Genomic DNA, 18655 nt, shown 5'->3' on the forward strand with positions numbered 1-18655 from the left:
AGAACAAAGTTTCTAGCTGAAACAAAACTCTCACCCCAACACATCCCACTCATCACCATGGTAAGCACCTAACAATAGGTCAAGCAGCACTGCAATTCCGTGCTAATCCGGGCGATCTGATCACCTGAAAATACCGGCACTTTCGTTCTCTTTCTCACTAATCAGGTGCTTGGAGGGTCCTATAAGTGGATGGTTCTCAGGTATGGTTTTTCTGTGGCCCCATGGTTAGTCATCATTTTCGAGACCTACGTACACGATTGCATCCAGTTGAATTTTTTCTTTATTTCACATACTGAAGAGGCCACAGGCCTATAGTACAAGTTGAAGAATATACAGTTTTATACAATTTATGTACATATCTCACCAGATCACCTCACGTCATTCCACCTCGCATTTCAACGCAGTCACATAATTTCACACATTCAGTACAATACCATGCCCTGTAATTTCATAATTTCTATATTACCATATCACATCTTGTTATATCATACAACATATTCTATAACATCATATCATATTGTATCATTATAAGATCATATTATATAGTATTATTTCATATAACATTATCATAACATACTATACATACCATCGTACCATATATCACAACTATATTGTATCACATTTCAACATGTCATATCACACAACACATTAGCAATGTCATAGCTTGTCCCATCTTATCTTATCATATCCAGTTACTATTGACACTCAAACAACCGTTACTTCTTCGCCAGTGGCAGGAACTCCTCAGCTTTCTAACTTCAGTTCAAGCACTCGCTCAGTGAGGTCAAATACATCTCCGAGCGATTCAGTGCTTCCTTCAGCCCTTACTTCAGGAGGACAATTTGGTGCGGCCATTTATTTTTAGGGTTGTCCCAGTCCTCTACCTGCTCACCTCTGCCTCTGTATGCGTGATGTCTCAACAGATGGTCAAAAACGGGTTGGGGTTTGTTTGTTGTTTGTTTGTTTGTTTGTTGTTTAACGCCGCCCTCAGCAATATTCCACCAAAATGACGGCGGTCTGTAAATAATCGAGTCTGGACCAGACAATCCAGTGATTGACAACATGAGCATCGATCCATGCAATTGGGATACGATGACATGCATCAACCAAGTCAGCGAGCCTGACCACCCGATCCCGCTAGTTGCCTCTTACGACAAGCATAGTCACCTTTTACAGCAAGCATGGGTTGCTGAAGACCTATTTTACCCCGGATCTTCACTGGTCTCGATATTATGAGCAACAATCTATGCCATTTGGATACGATGACATGCATCAACCAAGTCAGCGAGCCTGACAACCCGATCCCGTTAGTTGCCTCTTACGACAAGCATAGTCGCCTTTTACGGCAAGCATGGGTTACTGAAGACCTATTCTACCCCGGATCTTCACGGGTCCATGAGCCAAATTAGAATGCGGTATCTTCATGTAGTAGCGAATAATAAGGAAGTCAATGTTTACTATAAAAAAAGAGTCCTATGAAGCCTAAAGAAGAGAAAGGCACTAGGATTGCTTTATGTAATGCGAAAATCTGACTAAATGTGAAATTAATACACACAGAAGGGGATAACATAATTTATGGCGCCAATTAAGTCTTGATAAGTATTTCTTATATAAGCTTGCATAAGTTCATCTAACTTCATTAGTTTCAGAGAAAGCTTGTCCCTATTGCAGACACTACGCACTAAGTAATACACAAACATCAAAACTTCACAAGGCACCAGTTCAGCATGTGTTTGATACATATGCAAAGTTTCATGATAAAATATTAAGATGTTTCCAAGGTATGTTCCGGAATTGAAACGTGACAGACGGCCGGACGGACAGCACTTATTTCTATACCCCCTCCCACTTCGTGGAGGGATAATAGATTACTCGCTGCACGTGCTGGACAGACTAAAAAGTGTGATGTCAAAAAAGGGTTTTGTTACTATATATATATATACAAAATCATACAGGACATATGCGTGATAAAATCTTATATTCACAATATAAGAAAGTTGATGCATAGAATCATGGATGCACGTGCAAGTCAGTATTAAGCTCAACAGTTACTTCAAGTACACCTGTACTGTTTCGAACCCATTCAATGATGATTGAAAAACGTAATCGTTTTGATGTAGGTAGTCACCATTGAGATCCAACCTGATGAAGGAACTACAAGCGAGTGAGTGAGTATGGCTTTACGCCGCGTTTAGCAATAGTCAAGCAATATCACGGAGGGGAAAACCAGCTACCCGACCGCCCCAAGCTACAAGCGAAAAGCACACTGAGCCACCAATCAAAACGTTAAACTATACTGAACCAAATTAAAAACTTCACAATCCTAAAATTTTAACATTTTGACCAGTTATCATTGTGGGCCCTTATTGTGTAATGGCCACGTATTGTCTTCAGATAACACCCGTTTTTGTGCAGGTAAATCGATCAAAATCAGGTGCACAGCACTATAGTGGCAAAAGTGTTTTTTCACGTGCAACTGGTCACGTGGCCATAATACCGCACGTGTTTTCAGCCATACTTGTTAGCAGTCATTAACAAAAAAAGAACAACACCAGAAAATAAAAGTCTTTACGGCCGTTTGTCATGCCACGCCTTTCAAATGTGCAACGTGAACGTGCCATCGGCATGTTGCAGACGGGAACGTCCGTTGCTGAAGTCGCAAGGACAATGGGTTTTAGTCGACGGACTATTTATGATTTACAGACGATTCTACAGCAAACTGGTACCACCGATGATCGCCCTCGGCCAGGTCGACCACGTGTGACGTCACATGCAGAGGATCGTCAGATTGTCTTACGTCACCTCCGTAACCAATGTTTGACGGCTATACCAACCAGAAATGAACTGTTTAGGGGTAGACTGAGTGCGCCAACTGTTCGAAACCGTCTGAGAACTGCTCACCTTCAAACACGACGGCCATACTGCGGGCCGATTCTGACTCAATTACACAGACGTCAACGTCAATTGTGGGCACAGCGACACTTACGATGGACTTAGAGGAATTGGAATCAAGTCGTCTTCAGTGATGAATCCCGATTTAATCTACGATTTGCTGATGGTAGGGCGAGGGTGTGGAGGCGCCGTCATGAACGTTACGCCCAGTGTTGTGTACAGGAAGTTGACATATTTCGAGGCGGAAGTGTCATGGTGTGGGGTGCTTTCTGTGGCAATGCACGTTCCAGGCTTCTTGGTCATCCGTGGCAACCTCAACGCTGCTGCTTACCGCGACCAGGTACTGGCACCAGAACTTCTGACTTTTATGGCAGCAGATGGACCCGGTTTGATCTTCCAACACGACAATGTCAGACCCCACACAGCAATTTTGACAAGGAATTTCCTTCAGAATGCGGGAGTCAACGTCATGGACTGGCCGTCAAGGTCTCCCGACCCCAATCCCATCGAACACGTCTGGGATGCTCTTGGCAGAAGTCTGCGCACTCTCCAGAACCAACCACAGAATTGGCAAGATCTTGGCACAGCAACAATGCCGTCGTCTTCCCAATCATGTGTTCACAAGCATCACAAGGTCCATGCGGAGGCGTTGTATGGCAGTTGTCAACGCACATGGTGGCCACACACGCTACTGAACTTGTGTGCCATCAGATTCTCGTGCTTGGGACTTATGATTTAAACTGTTGATGTTATTACCGAATACCGTAGGTGTTTGGAACAAATTATGGTTACCACCGTTAATTAAAATCCTTCTTTGGACATTAATGATTAAAAATTACCTTCTCTTATACATTTGTCCGTTGTATATCATATATGGGATTACTTTTAAAAATGTGAAGTTTTTAATTTGACTCAGTATATCTCCAACAGCAAACATGCAATATATCCTCTGTGGGAACTAGAACTAGGCGCCTCATGCACTACAGCTATACGAGGTGGGAGCTAGTACTGGGTGACACATGCACTACAGATATACGAGGTGGGAACAAGTACTGGGTGACACATGCACTACAGATATACGAGGTGGGAACTAGTACTGGGTGACACATGCACTACAGATATACGAGGTGGGAACTAGTACTGGGTGACACATGCACTACAGATATACGAGGTGGGAGCTAGTACTGGGTGACACATGCACTACAGATATACGAGGTGGGAACAAGTACTGGGTGACACATGCACTACAGATATACGAGGTGGGAACTAGTACTGGGTGACACATGCACTACAGACATACGAGGTGGGAGCTAGTACTGGGTGACACATGCACTACAGATATACGAGGTGGGAACTAGTACTGGGTGACACATGCACTACAGATATACGAGGTGGGAACAAGTACTGGGTGACACATGCACTACAGATATACGAGGTGGGAACTAGTACTGGGTGACACATGCACTACAGATATACGAGGTGGGAACTAGTACTGGGTGACACATGCACTACAGATATACGAGGTGGGAGCTAGTACTGGGTGACACATGCACTACAGATATACGAGGTGGGAACAAGTACTGGGTGACACATGCACTACAGCTATACGAGGTGGGAACTAGTACTGGGTGACACATGCACTACAGATATACGAGGTGGGAGCTAGTACTGGGTGACACATGCACTACAGATATACGAGGTGGGAACAAGTACTGGGTGACACATGCACTACAGATATACGAGGTGGGAACAAGTACTGGGTGACACATGCACTACAGATATACGAGGTGGGAACAAGTACTGGGTGACACATGCACTACAGATATACGAGGTGGGAACTAGTACTGGGTGACACATGCACTACAGCTATACGAGGTGGGAGCTAGTACTGGGTGACACATGCACTACAGATATACGAGGTGGGAACAAGTACTGGGTGACACATGCACTACAGATATACGAGGTGGGAACAAGTACTGGGTGACACATGCACTACAGATATACGAGGTGGGAACAAGTACTGGGTGACACATGCACTACAGATATACGAGGTGGGAACTAGTACTGGGTGACACATGCACTACAGCTATACGAGGTGGGAACTAGTACTGGGTGACACATGCACTACAGCTATACGAGGTGGGAACAAGTACTGGGTGACACATGCACTACAGATATACGAGGTGGGAACTAGTACTGGGTGACACATTCACTACAGATATACGAGGTGGGAACTAGTACTGGGTGACACATGCACTACAGCTATACGAGGTGGGAACAAGTACTGGGTGACACATGCACTACAGCTATACGAGGTGGGAACAAGTACTGGGTGACACATGCACTACAGCTATACGAGGTGGGAACTAGTACTGGGTGACACATGCACTACAGATATACGAGGTGGGAACTAGTACTGGGTGACACATGCACTACAGCTATACGAGGTGGGAACAAGTACTGGGTGACACATGCACTACAGCTATACGAGGTGGGAACAAGTACTGGGTGACACATGCACTACAGCTATACGAGGTGGGAACTAGTACTGGATGACACATGCACTACAGATATACGAGGTGGGAGCTAGTACTGGGTGACACATGCACTACAGCTATACGAGGGACAGGATTTGAAGTGACTCACTCCCAACCCTCTCTGAGAATCCCCACTATGACATAAACACCTTGAACCCAAAACTACAAATCCGATCCAACACACATTAACCATCAACCTTAACCCCATGAAATCCCCCCCAACCCCCACCGCCACCCACACCCACACCCCACCCCCCACCCTCCAACCAACCACACAAACTCTTACCCACTACAAATCATACCACTAACAGAGCTCACACACCTCAGTGCTATTTTCATTGTAACGCCACCAAACATAAACAATTTTTTTCCCACAAGATATAAATTTCCAGTGTGTCACAAGAAGAGTAACATTGACAGATACTCTCTTTGTGTGTGTTTCAGTTGCAATTTGAAATCGATCTAGGCCAGGGTGTAGATCTCAAATCGTGATTCAATATGAAAGGTAGTTGAGCGTTTCCCATACACAGCCAGTATTACACAATATGCAGACCAATGAAACTATCGGCATTGACGCGAACATGCATACAAAGCTGTGTCTCACTAAAGAAAGTTAGCTTAGGGATATAAATACTACACCCTGGTCGAATATTAAAGTGCAGTTGGGTGATCAAACCTGAAATACGATTTTGTGAAAATGAAACTTCTTATTCTACTCACTATAATCAAGTTTGGATTGTGCCAAGACAGTGAGTACAGACTAATGAATCATGGCGTTCATGTTAAGTAATTACAGTTTAACTTATACACATGTGTGGATATAGTTTTCGCATTTCAGCTTGATTATATGTAAAGAAGGATTTACTGGTGACTTATCAGATATGTTCGTTGTGAATTTTCTTCATGGTGTTAAATAAATGCTACAATGCCCTGCTATAAATCGTAAGAAAAAGCAGAGTCCATTTAACGATTCCGTCCATATCATGAACATGTGTTTATGAATCTCTATAAATAGTGATGATACCTGGTGTTCGCGAAGAGTTAGGTGTCCTGCCCCCCACCCCACCCCCACACCCACCAAATTGCTGAGTGCGACGTAAACAACAAATAAAGTTTTCTTCTTTTTTTTTCTTTTCTTTTACAACAAAATAAACTAACCATGTCAGATATGGAAATCGAACGTTATTTCTTCTTACTGAGGGATGAAAAGAGGCAATAAAGGGCCATGGGATATTAGACATGAGATGATCTACTTTCATCACATGTCGTTATGAGATCTATTTGAATGTCTTGAATACTATTTGGTTTACATTTATACCAGAGATACCTTTTGAAACAGTGTACATAAATATGTTACTTTTACGGTATTAATATAGGATAATTAATTATAATATTTAAAGTTTCTTTCGTTGTATTGTTGTGATAGCATTTACCTCTACTTCAAACCTTATCTTGTATCTCATTCCGATCATTTACCAACTGGAATTGTCTGTGTAAAATTGTATTTGAGTAAATAGCCTTTGTTTGAAATTAAACATTATACACTAACAGAATCGCCAATGAGTGAACGATTGGTGTTAATCTCAAGCCTTTGTTGAGGAACTCACAGCATTCATTCACAAGGGGCAGGCAATCCGTAATTTCGAGTTTCGAGTAGTTTATTCTATATATTACTCACTGACATTTTAAGAGACAAAATGAAGGAAAAAACGTATTAAAAGTCCACCCTTCGAGAAACTTCACTGAAGGCAGCCAATTGTTCAGATGACAAGATGTCTCTCTCTGACGCTCTATACATCCACTAGACCACGGACGTGTGACGTCAGGAACAACGGATGATGTCATGTGGTATTTTACTCAACAATGAAACACTGCTGTGACGTCATATGACTTCAATTGACATTTAGAATCGCTAAAATGCACATATACAAATATCGTAAAGTTATTACACATGATCATTCTACCCTTATGGGTAATATATAGAAGATATAATACGAGTGTTCTTGTCATACTATGTTTACGACACGAGTGTTTAATTTCCGGTATTTCACGACCGAGAGCGAGGGAGATACTGTTGGCACGATTGTCGTAAACATAATATGACATGAACACGAATATAATGTTCTTTTTATTACCGAAGAAGATATTTACAGAGACGAATTTTAGTGTTAACTTATAATACCCACATTCCACTAAGCTGCGCTCTGTGACGCTCTTACAAATCGCCATAGATCGCCAAGATCTCCAAAAGCGTTAATGGATCGCGAGCTGATCTCTAATGGATCTCCATGATCGTCAACGTCGCCACCTGTCGACTTCCCTGGTGAGATCCGTTGCGCTCCGCCCGGAATGCCGTCAGATCGCTTACTTCATCGCCGAGATCGCCATCGTAGTGCTACTTTATCGCCAAGGTCGTAATCAGAGCGCTATTGTATCACCTCAGAGCGCCGCCGATCGCCACGAAAGACCTACCCCTCTGCTACCAAGCGTAGAACTGATGAGCACCTCAGGACGCTACGAGTTTTGATAGGATCAGACCCAAAATTCGCAATAGGATGCCATAGAGCACATATTAAGTCCTAATGGACCTCCATAGGTCGCCTAGATCGCATAAAATCGCAATGCTCGCAAAAGGAGCGGGAACTGATCGTGCAAGATCGCCACATTTTGGGTCTTCGAGACGCTATTGGATCGCAGAGATCGCTATTGGATCGCAACAGGAGCACTATCTGATCGTAATCAAATCGTAAGTGCCCCGAGATAGGCGAAAAATGAAGAGACCTATGGCGCTCCCTCAGAGTGCGCAGAACGCAGTAGGGCGTCGACTAGTGGAATGGGGGTATAAGAACAGCAGCGGAACCACAATTTGTCGAATGACGTCAACAATTTTCAACTATGACGTCGTTTCTACTGTGACGTCATTCCCACCTAAAGTCACGATCAGATTAGAATGACGTCAACAACGCGTCAGGATGACGGAAACAATACACTGTTGTCTCGTGACGTGATATGACCCAAGGGCACATATGATATTTATGATCCCCAACGTGTTTGCCCTCGTAGGTAATAAATGATATTCTTCCCTTCTAGGCATGGAAGCTTCCGTTGACATAGTAAAACCAAAGCCAGGGTTGAGAGACTGTACTCTCCCCAGGGAGTTCACAGTGAGTGTAAGGACACACAATGACTCCGTCACTCTTCAGTTGGAGACCAGCACGTCGGTGAAGAAAACAACCCCTGTATATGTATCTAGACAGGATGAGAAGGGGAACCCAATCATCGTCAGAGATACAGTGTTGGAGCTGGAGGTGAGACTGCTGTCATAATTCATTAGGGCGGTCGGGTAGCCTGGTGGTTAAAGCGTTCGCTTGTCACGCCGAAGACCCGGGTTCGAATCCCGACATGGGTACAATGTGTGAAGCCCATTTCTTGTGTCCCCCAGCCGTGATATTGCTGGAATATTGCTAAAAGCGGCGTAAAACCATACTCACTCAGTCATAATTCATTCTATGTTGTACAAAGAACTCTTAAAACTTAACAATAGGTAACTGTAGATTCGATAAATGTGAACGTATGGGTTCTTTTACATCTTCATGATCTCAATGTCTACAGGGATGAAGAAACAAAGGCATATACGGATCCAAATCCAAGAAACTAACCCAGTACTGTAGGGATACTGTTATCAAAGCAATTTCCGTTCATGTCATTTAACCAGTGAGTGAGTGAGTGCATATTGTTTTACGCCGCTTTAGCAATATTCCAGCAACATCACGGCGGGGGACACCAAAAATGGGCTTCACACATTGTACCCATGTCGGGAATCGAACCCGGGTCTTCGGCATGACGAGCGAACGTGTCATTTAACCAAGTCAGAAGATATTTCAATAATGTATAGGGTGGGATGCTAACTTATTGTCAAAATATCACTGGCATATTTCAATCAAAATTGGTAAAATTATTTTGCACTTTAATATTTTTTATGTGGTTAGGTATTTATGCATCTTAAAAGCATTCATCGCAGAAAACGTCAGGAAGAATCTGTAAAAAATTATTTTAATTTTTTTTGGTATTTTTTTTTTTTTTTTTGGGGGGGGGGGGGGTGGTTATGATAAGCATTGAAGCGGGAATATGAACAAAGCAAGCAAGGAGTGAGTGAGGGAGTGAGTATGATTTTACGCCGTTCTTAGCAGTATTCCAACAATATCACGGCGGGCGACCCGAGAAATGGGTTTCACATATTGTACCCATGTTGCGAATCGAACCCGGGTGTTCGGCGTGACGAGCGAACGCTTTAACCACAAGGCTACCCCATCGCCCCCTCATATGAACAAAGAAGAGGATGGGTACGCTGATTGTGGCAAGGGGAGTTTATCTAATAGGACAGAGACTCTCATTACTTCTACCATGTAAACAAATGCATACATTTTCATTTCTATTGTATGCGGGAGTGCACAAGAACCTAGGATCGTTCATGAAACACTTTTGTCATGAGACATAACTGCCAGCAAGTGTTACGCCTATAACTGCAAATAACTCACTCGCTGACAATATATGACATAAGACTCTTGCACCTTTATTAACTTGCTATGGATAAGAGTTAGATAGACGTTTACCCAATTGAAAGCTGACATTCACTTATTCATAAAGCATATCATTTCATTGTGTAATACTTTTTAAGTTTCTTTCAGGGAACAGCCGTTTACCAGGATGTGACTCACGTTGCTAACATTGAGGTGTCCTGTGTTATTAAAGAGGAAAACCAACCGTATTATCTGTTTGTAAGTGTCGCCGCTTTACAAGCTGAAATAAAAATGTTGACTAGCAATTGATAATGTCTGTATAGGGCCTCCATAATCATTTCAAATTCAAAAGCAAAACGACTGTAATGAAGTTCGTGTTAAAAGGAAAAATTAAATGACATTTATTCAAGGCCTCAGTAAAGCTTTCAAGGAGCTTTAAGGTAGCCATGTGAAGGGCATTTCTATACCTGGTGAACAATTGATTTGCCTTTGCATGTGTTTGTGATGGGTGCCACCGTTTGGGCAGGATATGCTCACCTATACGCGAACACCTGGTATCTTCACTATTTGATAGTGATTCACAAACATGTTCATGAGAAAGTTAGAATCGACTCTACGTTTAGCAGAGATTTATTGTGAATATGGAAACGGATTGGTCGCTTTAATTAATGTCTGTGCGGCGTCAGGCAATAAATACTTTCTGTGCAAATTGTGTGAATTGCAGGTGCTACCGTTAGGGCAAGTCATGCGTACCCTTTTCGCGAACACCTGGTGTCTTCGCTGACTTTCAGTGGACCTTTCTTATCATTTGCTGCAAACTCGTACACCATCTCAATGCAAATATTAGAATTATTGCGGGATCAAAAACGATAAGTCAGTCGATTGGTGTGTCTTTTGAAAGTTCACCTGAAAAGCTGTTTTGTAGTGTCATGCAAATAGTCTCAACACATGTATTATGTGTCTTTGAAATGTACATCGACATCAAGATGCATATTGCAATTGTTGTTTACTTACCAGGAAGGCCTTCTCTTGCTCTCTGGACCACGTATGTATAAGTTGAAGCCGACAGGAACAGAATCAGCTTCCAGTGATATCAGATACACGCTTACATATTCACCAGTACACATTGCGCGGATAGACAATGATGGTAAGGTGTCACGCTTGTACTAGACAAAACTTGTCCTATGGTTAAACAGAAACAATAAATCATTTGCTGGATGTTCTGAAAATTTATTTTTCACCCCTTCTTTCAGAATATTATGTTTTGATGCCCTGACTAAAAATATTCTGTCACGCAAAATACCCTGCGCTCTCAAATATTACATGTTCTGTCCCTTATGACAGTCACATTACTGGACGCTGATACCAACACTTCAGAGTGACGTACTCAGGGCATGACCAGTTAAGAGAATGAAAGAGGGACGGGTTTCCGAGAGTGTATCTTTGATTGTGAATGCTTCCTCATAAGTTTGTACTGTCTTGCCCTTCATCTCCTGAGACAATCAACTGGAGTCAATGACTTTAAATATTGGAGAATCCTTCCTGAAATCATCCAAAATATTGTGATACGTTATAAACAGTGAGTGAGTGAGTTGGGTTTTAACGCCGCTTTTAACAGTATTCCAGTTATATCACGGCGTGTCAGCTTAATGTGGGAGGAAAGCCCGAAGTGATGCAGGTCTCTGACGTTTACCTCTTCGGTGAAACCCACGAGCACGGGTATGGTGCGGACGAACCTAGAAACATAATCGGGGCGAACGGGGGTTCAAACCGACAATCATAGGTTTCTGGCGTGCCCAAGGGACGCAACTCTGCAAAGCGAATCGCGGCGCCTTAGACGACTGGGCCACCCGTGCCCCCTATAAGCATACAAGATACAAGAAACTTGACATTTGACGTCAGAGGCAGCAGTAGAACATAAGGTCTTCAGAGCTGTCCGACCGAAAGGTAAAAGAGATAGAATATATAACAACTGAAATGTACATGGCAAACTAAAACATAATTCCAGTTACACTTTACAGTAACATAGTTAAAATTACAATAAAAAGGAAATCACAGCGGAGAATCATATATACATATAGAGCATTTGAATATGGGGCCTGACAAGATGTTGAAACCTGCAGAAATCTCTATAATATTCCGCCTAGTTCTCTTTCACACGAACTGATCTAAAAATATACATGACAATTTAAACACAATTTGCTAATTTATTGAATTATGCATATCGAATGGACCAAAAAAGCCCTTCGTCCTACAATCACAGCTTTGTATGAAATAACATGTCAAACACGGGTTCAATTTGTAAAGTTTGTTTTTGTCGGTGCACAATGTATCTGCAATATCTTGCTTAGTTTTACTTCAGTCAGAATGCTAAAATATTTCCGGAATATGTTCTTTTTATATTGAATTTTTTTTTCATCGAAATATTTAAACATTATGGGATCGATCCATTTATTGAAAGAAATACGTATGAACTTTTAATTCTTATTATTTCATTGTTAATTACTACTTTGAACTTAAATAGCTGGATCTGAATAAATGTGAATCAAAATGCTTAACGCAGTTTATATAACGATGCTAATAAAATTAAATATGTGTGCTGGAAGAAACAATCATTTTGCCAATATTTGACCAAATAGGTTCTTTAATTAAAATGAATTTCATCAACATGAACTTTGTTGTCCATGTAGTATAGCAAATGAAATATGGATCGTAACAATATAAGAATATTTTGTCATGATAACAGATGGTAAGTGTATTTTTTTATCAAGAAACAGACATGAGACATGAGAAATGGTCAAAACAGAGGTTAACATACATGTTAACACCTATCACCAATGACATGAATAAATGTCACGCAGTTCCTTCGTGTATAATGAAGTTGTGTTTAGATGAGAACTTTGGAAAGGTGTAAGTACTTAAGCATAGTAAATTGATTGGATCTAAACAATCAATAATATTTTGGCCTGATAACCGATGGTAAGTTGTTTTGCACATTATCAAGAAACAGAAATGAGAAATGGTTAACGTAGAGGTTACAAATAACATGAGTAAATGTCACATGGACATTTGTGTATTTTATTCAGATGATGGCGAGAAGGGTCAGTCAGGAAGTGACAGTGAGATGATGGCATCAGAATCCTTGAGGAAGAAGCGCCAGATTCAGGAGCCAATCTACGTGGACGTCATTACAGTAATAGGGTTCTCTGTTTATGAAAGGTGCATATTTTCAACCTTATCAATGCGTACAATTTCAAAAGTGTCTGTAACCTTGTCTGTAACCTAAACTCACAACAAAGACTGAATCAATGTTGTCATATCTCAGTGTTATCTAGCAATAGTAAATGATGATATTGGAGTTGTCCATATTTATATCTCTTTCACAACAAATAACATTTTAAGGAACTACTGCAGTTAAATATTTGCATGATGAACCATAGGAGTTTTTATCTTGCCAAAGCATTTTCACGACCGCCTCCGTGGTCTTGTGGTAGAGCGTCTGCCCGGAGAGCCGAAGGTCCGGGGCTCGATCCCCGGCCGCGTCATACCAAAAGACGTTAAAATGTTACTTGTTGTTACCCTGTCTGGTGCTCGACATTAAGGGGCTAAAACAAGGACTGGTCGACTAGTAAAATGTGTCTGAGTGGGGTATTCATGTTAAACTGCGGCATGGTATCTCAGTGTGCTAGCACTATAAATCGTGCATGCACGTCGCTATTCATGTATAAGTGCAATAATCTTGGACGCGACGTTAAACTCCATTTCACCTCACCTCACCTTGTGTATCACAGATGGTATTCCAGAGCAACCCAGCTGTCCGAAGCCTTAAAACACCAGGAGACAAAACAAGGCCTCAAAAGACACTTTGCACATCTTGTAAACGGGGTGAGTTTCTTATAGTATTCAACATGCGTATTCCTGGTTACAGTAGGTCCTTGGGAAGTATGCTGAACGTAAGAGGTGACCAAATGGATTGGGTGGTCAGGCTCGGTGACTTGTTTGATTGCGTGACATATAGCTGGAATAGTACTTAGTGCGACGTTAAAACAACAAACAAAGCAAACCATACATGTTCGATAGGGTTAAAACCGGAATAAAAGTAAGCCAAGGCATGTACGTATGGTACATTCTTTTCATTGTAATAGTTCAAAAGGTGTTCATCAAACAGGTTCACATAGATCAGTAAGGTGATAACAGGTGACCCTGTTTCTCAGTTTGGATACAAATTGATGAGTTTAGTGGTTATCATTTTCTTATTATATTTTTTTCCTTAGAGTTAAGTAACCTAAATTTACTATTTCTTTTTCCATAACAGGTAGATCTTCGTTATAAGACTGCGTCCCCTCTGTACAACATAAACCTGGTTGGATATATCATTCAGGTAAGATGTTTGCCTCCAATTGGTGTTATCTTTTACAAACATAAAATACCTTTGATAACCACACTGGTGTATCATAAGTGTCATATGTAATGACTTATGTTGACGCTGTTACGTTTAATGTGATATTGTCAAATTGTGTGAACTTGTGATGGTGACATCAGATAGCATCACTGTACACATGCCAACTCGACATGTGAAGATCCGGGGTAGAATAGGCCTCCAGAAACCCACGCTTGCCGTAAAAGGCGACTATGCTTGTCGTAAGAGGCGACTAACGGGATCGGGTGGTCAGGCTCGCCGACTTGGTTTATGCATGTCATCGTATCCCAATTGCGTGGATCGATGCCCATGATGTCAATCACTGGATTGTCTGGTCCAGACTCGATTATTTACAGACCGCCGTCATAACAACAAATAAACAAAACATGGCCACTTGGCATTAATAGAGCGTAGTCATGATAATAACATTTACCCCAAACAAGGCAGCAAGATAATCTATTTTCAATAAACCAATAACGACAAATACGGTACACTAAAGACATGATAATCATGAGACAATATTGATATTATCATTAATTATTAAACATTCTGATTCACTCAAATCTGTTAGCAGAGGAATTTCGTTATCGATAGAATGTTTCTTCAATCACTCCTTCAAGACATACAACTTTCTCCTATGTATCATTATTATGTATGTATCATGGTGCTCCGTGTATCATTATTATGTATGTATCATGGTACTCTGTGTATCATTATTATGTATGTATCATGGTGCTCTGTGTATCATTATTATGTATGTATCATGGTGCTCTGTGTATCATTATTATGTATGTATCATGGTACTCCATGTATCATTATTATGTATGTATCATGGTTCTCCATGTATCATTAGTATGTATGTATCATGGTACTCCATGTATCATTATTATGTGTGTATCATGGTACTCCATGTATCATTATTATGTATGTATCATGGTACTCCATGTATCATTATTATGTATGTATCGTAGTACTTCGTGTATCATTATTTTGTATGTATCATGGTACTCTGTGTATCATTATTTTGTATGTATCATGGTACTTCATGTATCATTATTTTGTATGTATCATGGTTCTCCGTGTATCATTATTTTGTATGTATCATGGTTCTCCATGTATCATTATTATGTATGTATCATGGTACTTCATGTATCATTATTTTGTATGTATCATGGTTCTCCATGTATCATTAGTATGTATGTATCATGGTACTCCATGTATCATTATTATGTGTGTATCATGGTACTCCATGTATCATTATTATGTATGTATCATGGTACTCCATGTATCATTATTATGTATGTATCATGGTGCTCCGTGTATCATTATTATGTATGTATCATGGTTCTCCATGTATCATTATGTATGTATCATGGTACTCCATGTGTCATAAAACATATTTATATCATGGTACTGAATGTATCTTTATACTGTATGTCGCATGATACTCCATGTATCATTATTATGTATGTATCATGGTTCTCCGTGATATCATTTTAGGATAAGCAGTCAGAACAACCGTTCCAAAGTGCTGTAGTTAATGAAACGAAGATAGATGGTGATAAACTTCTCAGTGGCACAAGGCAATGGAAGGCTGACACACCAGGATTCCCTGACAATGACCATATTATTGTGTTCACAGCGTGAGTTGTCACAATCAGCTTAAAGTATATTTAAAGTATATTAAATTCACACATTTCCCTGACCATTTTCTTCCCTGTTGTGTTATCCATGTAATAAGTGCCAATGCAATTCTTGATTTCTTCAGTTCTTGTTTTATGGACCGCCTCCGTGGTCTAGTGGTAGAGCGTCCGCCCGGAGAGCGGAAGGTCCGGGGTTCGATCCCCGGCCGCGTCATACCAAAAGACGTTAAAAGATGGTACTTGTTGTTATCCAGTCTGGCGCTCGACATTAAGGGGCTAAAACAAGGACTGGTCGGCTCGGAGTCAGTAAACTGTGTCTGAGTGGGGTATTCATGTTAAACCGCGGCATGGTATCTCAGTGAGCTAGTACTATAAATCGGCATCAGTCCGGTCACGCAGCCACACGCACACACGTGCATGCACGTCGCTATATAAGTGCAATAATCTTGGACGCGACGTTAAACCTAATTTCACATCACCTCACCAATTAGCTCTGCAGAGGGGCGCCCTGTAGGCCTACCTTAAACTTAATATCGTGGGTTCGACTCCCAGATTCGCCCTGATTATGTTCTAGGGTTGTGGAAATGTGGTCACGTCTGAGACCATCATATTAGGCTTTCCTCCAACATCAATCCAACAGGCCCTGATATAAAAATGAAATGCTGTTCAGAGCGGCGATAATTAACTCTCCAACTTAATTAACACCTTCCCAATAATGAACCTATGCCTGTCTCTGTGATAATAGTGAGTGAGTGAGTGAGTATGGTTTTACACCGCTTTTAGCAATATTCCAGCAATATCACGGCGGGGGACACCAGAAATTGGCTTCACACATTGTACCCATGTCAGGAATCGAACCCGGGTCTTCGGCGTGTCGAGCGAACGCTTTAACCACTAGGCTACCCGACCGCCCCTCTGTGATAATACTGTATTAAGGAAATTCTTCACCTTGTTGAAAGTTAATGTCATGTGTTAGAATAGTTCTTGTTACATCAGATTAGCTGCCTTGTTACCAATTCGTTTCAGGTACGACTTATTCCGTGAAGAGGAAAACAGGAACACTACAGACCTGCTTGGTGAGTCGCCGTATATATTCTGAGACATTCATTGAGTTTGGATTGAATCTAACTGTTTTAAACAATTGATACATAGCTTTGACAACACCTGCTGGGGGATGTTTTGATGTGTACTCAAAAGGAAAACGTGGTCATATCATACTACCCGTAGAATCGCCTCTGGGTCTTTTTAGAACACTTATGTACTTCTGTTAAATTAAGATATAAAATGGCAAAGGATTTTTCAAATTGAAATCACAAAAGAATTTCATAATTAGAACTTGGCCTCGAAATAGGTATTGATATTTTCATGTTGATCTGTTCTGCCCGGAACGTTCATAAAACGTCATCATAACACTTGAACTTTTGAACTTTTGAACTTTTGAATTTTTAACAGTGACTTTTATCCACAATGTACCCGTGTTTAAGTTATTGTATAACTAACTGAATAAATAAAATGAAATATTTTTTTATGGGAGGAAATTGTCCTTGGTGGCAATCGTATACAGCTAGAAGACTATCAAGCTGGAAATATTTCGTATCTTCATGAATGTATGTAATGACAATAACTTTTGCTACTGAGTACTTTCATGAGATAAGCAATGTAAATGGCATTTGGTAACGCCAGGTCCTCATTGTAACATGGGGCGGTGGGGTAACCTGCTGGTTAAAGAATGGCTCATCACACTGAGGCCTGGTTTGAAGCTCATTTCAAGTATCCCCGCTGTGATATTGCAGGAATATTAATAAAGGCGGCTTGAAACCATACTCACTCACTCTTGATATTACTTGATGTGGTTCATCCTCGTTGTCACAGGATATGCATATGTAGGAACAATATGTAAAACACCATACAACAGTGTGTCAGCTGTGGAATATACAGACAACCTGGTTGACGACATGCTCGTCACAACACACGAAGTCGGACATGCGTAAGTAGCTTACCATGACATTTGAATTACCGTATTCGACCTAATAAGCACCCAGGGCGCTCTCAAAATTAGAAATAGGGGGCTCTTATTAGAATATTATTTTGTCAAAAAAAAACAGTTGAAAGATAAATGTCGTGGTTTATTTTCAGCCTGAAATGTTCATATAGGAGAGATATATTTTTCCAAAATTTAATTGCCCATACTTAAGGGTGCAATTAACACACGAGTGCGTATTATAAGCGAATAAATAAGTATTGTGTACATTGATCAATCGGAAAGGGTGCTAATTGGGATTGTTCACGAGTCAATATATAAGCAAATATCGCCATGGCCGCTCATTAGAGCGGGGCGCTTATTACGTCGAATACGGTATTGCATTCTTATTGTTCCGCAAGTGGCTTGAACATTCGCCAGATTATATACATCAAACTTGAGATGCGCAACTATGGCAAGCCGTTTTCACATTTATTACGGAATTACAGATATCTTGAATTGTTTTAAAAATATCTTAAATTGAATTGAAGATATCTTGTATTGAATTGAAGATATCTTAAATGCAGATAATTGTGGATATCTGCAATAAAATTTAAGATATCACGAAATGAATTAAGGATATGGTGAAACGTATTACTGATATCTTGAAATGAATTGCTATC

The 18655-nt window shown here is 40.8% G+C and overlaps 1 protein-coding gene across 1 annotated transcript in view; it reads left to right on the top strand.

Annotated features, from left to right (window-relative positions):
• Positions 1-6105: 6105 nt before the first annotated feature.
• The window catches only part of LOC139458626 (uncharacterized), a gene marked incomplete at its 3' end in the record, with an annotated part of 28886 nt that continues 16336 nt past the window's right edge, over positions 6106-18655 (top strand). The window contains exons 1-10 of the mRNA XM_071240049.1: positions 6106-6178; positions 8520-8737; positions 10118-10207; positions 10967-11096; positions 13036-13168; positions 13741-13834; positions 14265-14330; positions 15870-16012; positions 17039-17088; positions 17885-17999. Of these exons, the coding sequence (XP_071096150.1) occupies positions 6127-6178; positions 8520-8737; positions 10118-10207; positions 10967-11096; positions 13036-13168; positions 13741-13834; positions 14265-14330; positions 15870-16012; positions 17039-17088; positions 17885-17999 (1091 nt within the window). The remainder of the gene's footprint in view (positions 6179-8519; positions 8738-10117; positions 10208-10966; positions 11097-13035; positions 13169-13740; positions 13835-14264; positions 14331-15869; positions 16013-17038; positions 17089-17884; positions 18000-18655) is intronic.

Source organism: Haliotis cracherodii, unplaced genomic scaffold (assembly GCF_022045235.1).
Source record: "Haliotis cracherodii isolate W230 unplaced genomic scaffold, xgHalCrac1.p SCAF_13, whole genome shotgun sequence".
Taxonomy (NCBI): domain Eukaryota; kingdom Metazoa; phylum Mollusca; class Gastropoda; order Lepetellida; family Haliotidae; genus Haliotis; species Haliotis cracherodii.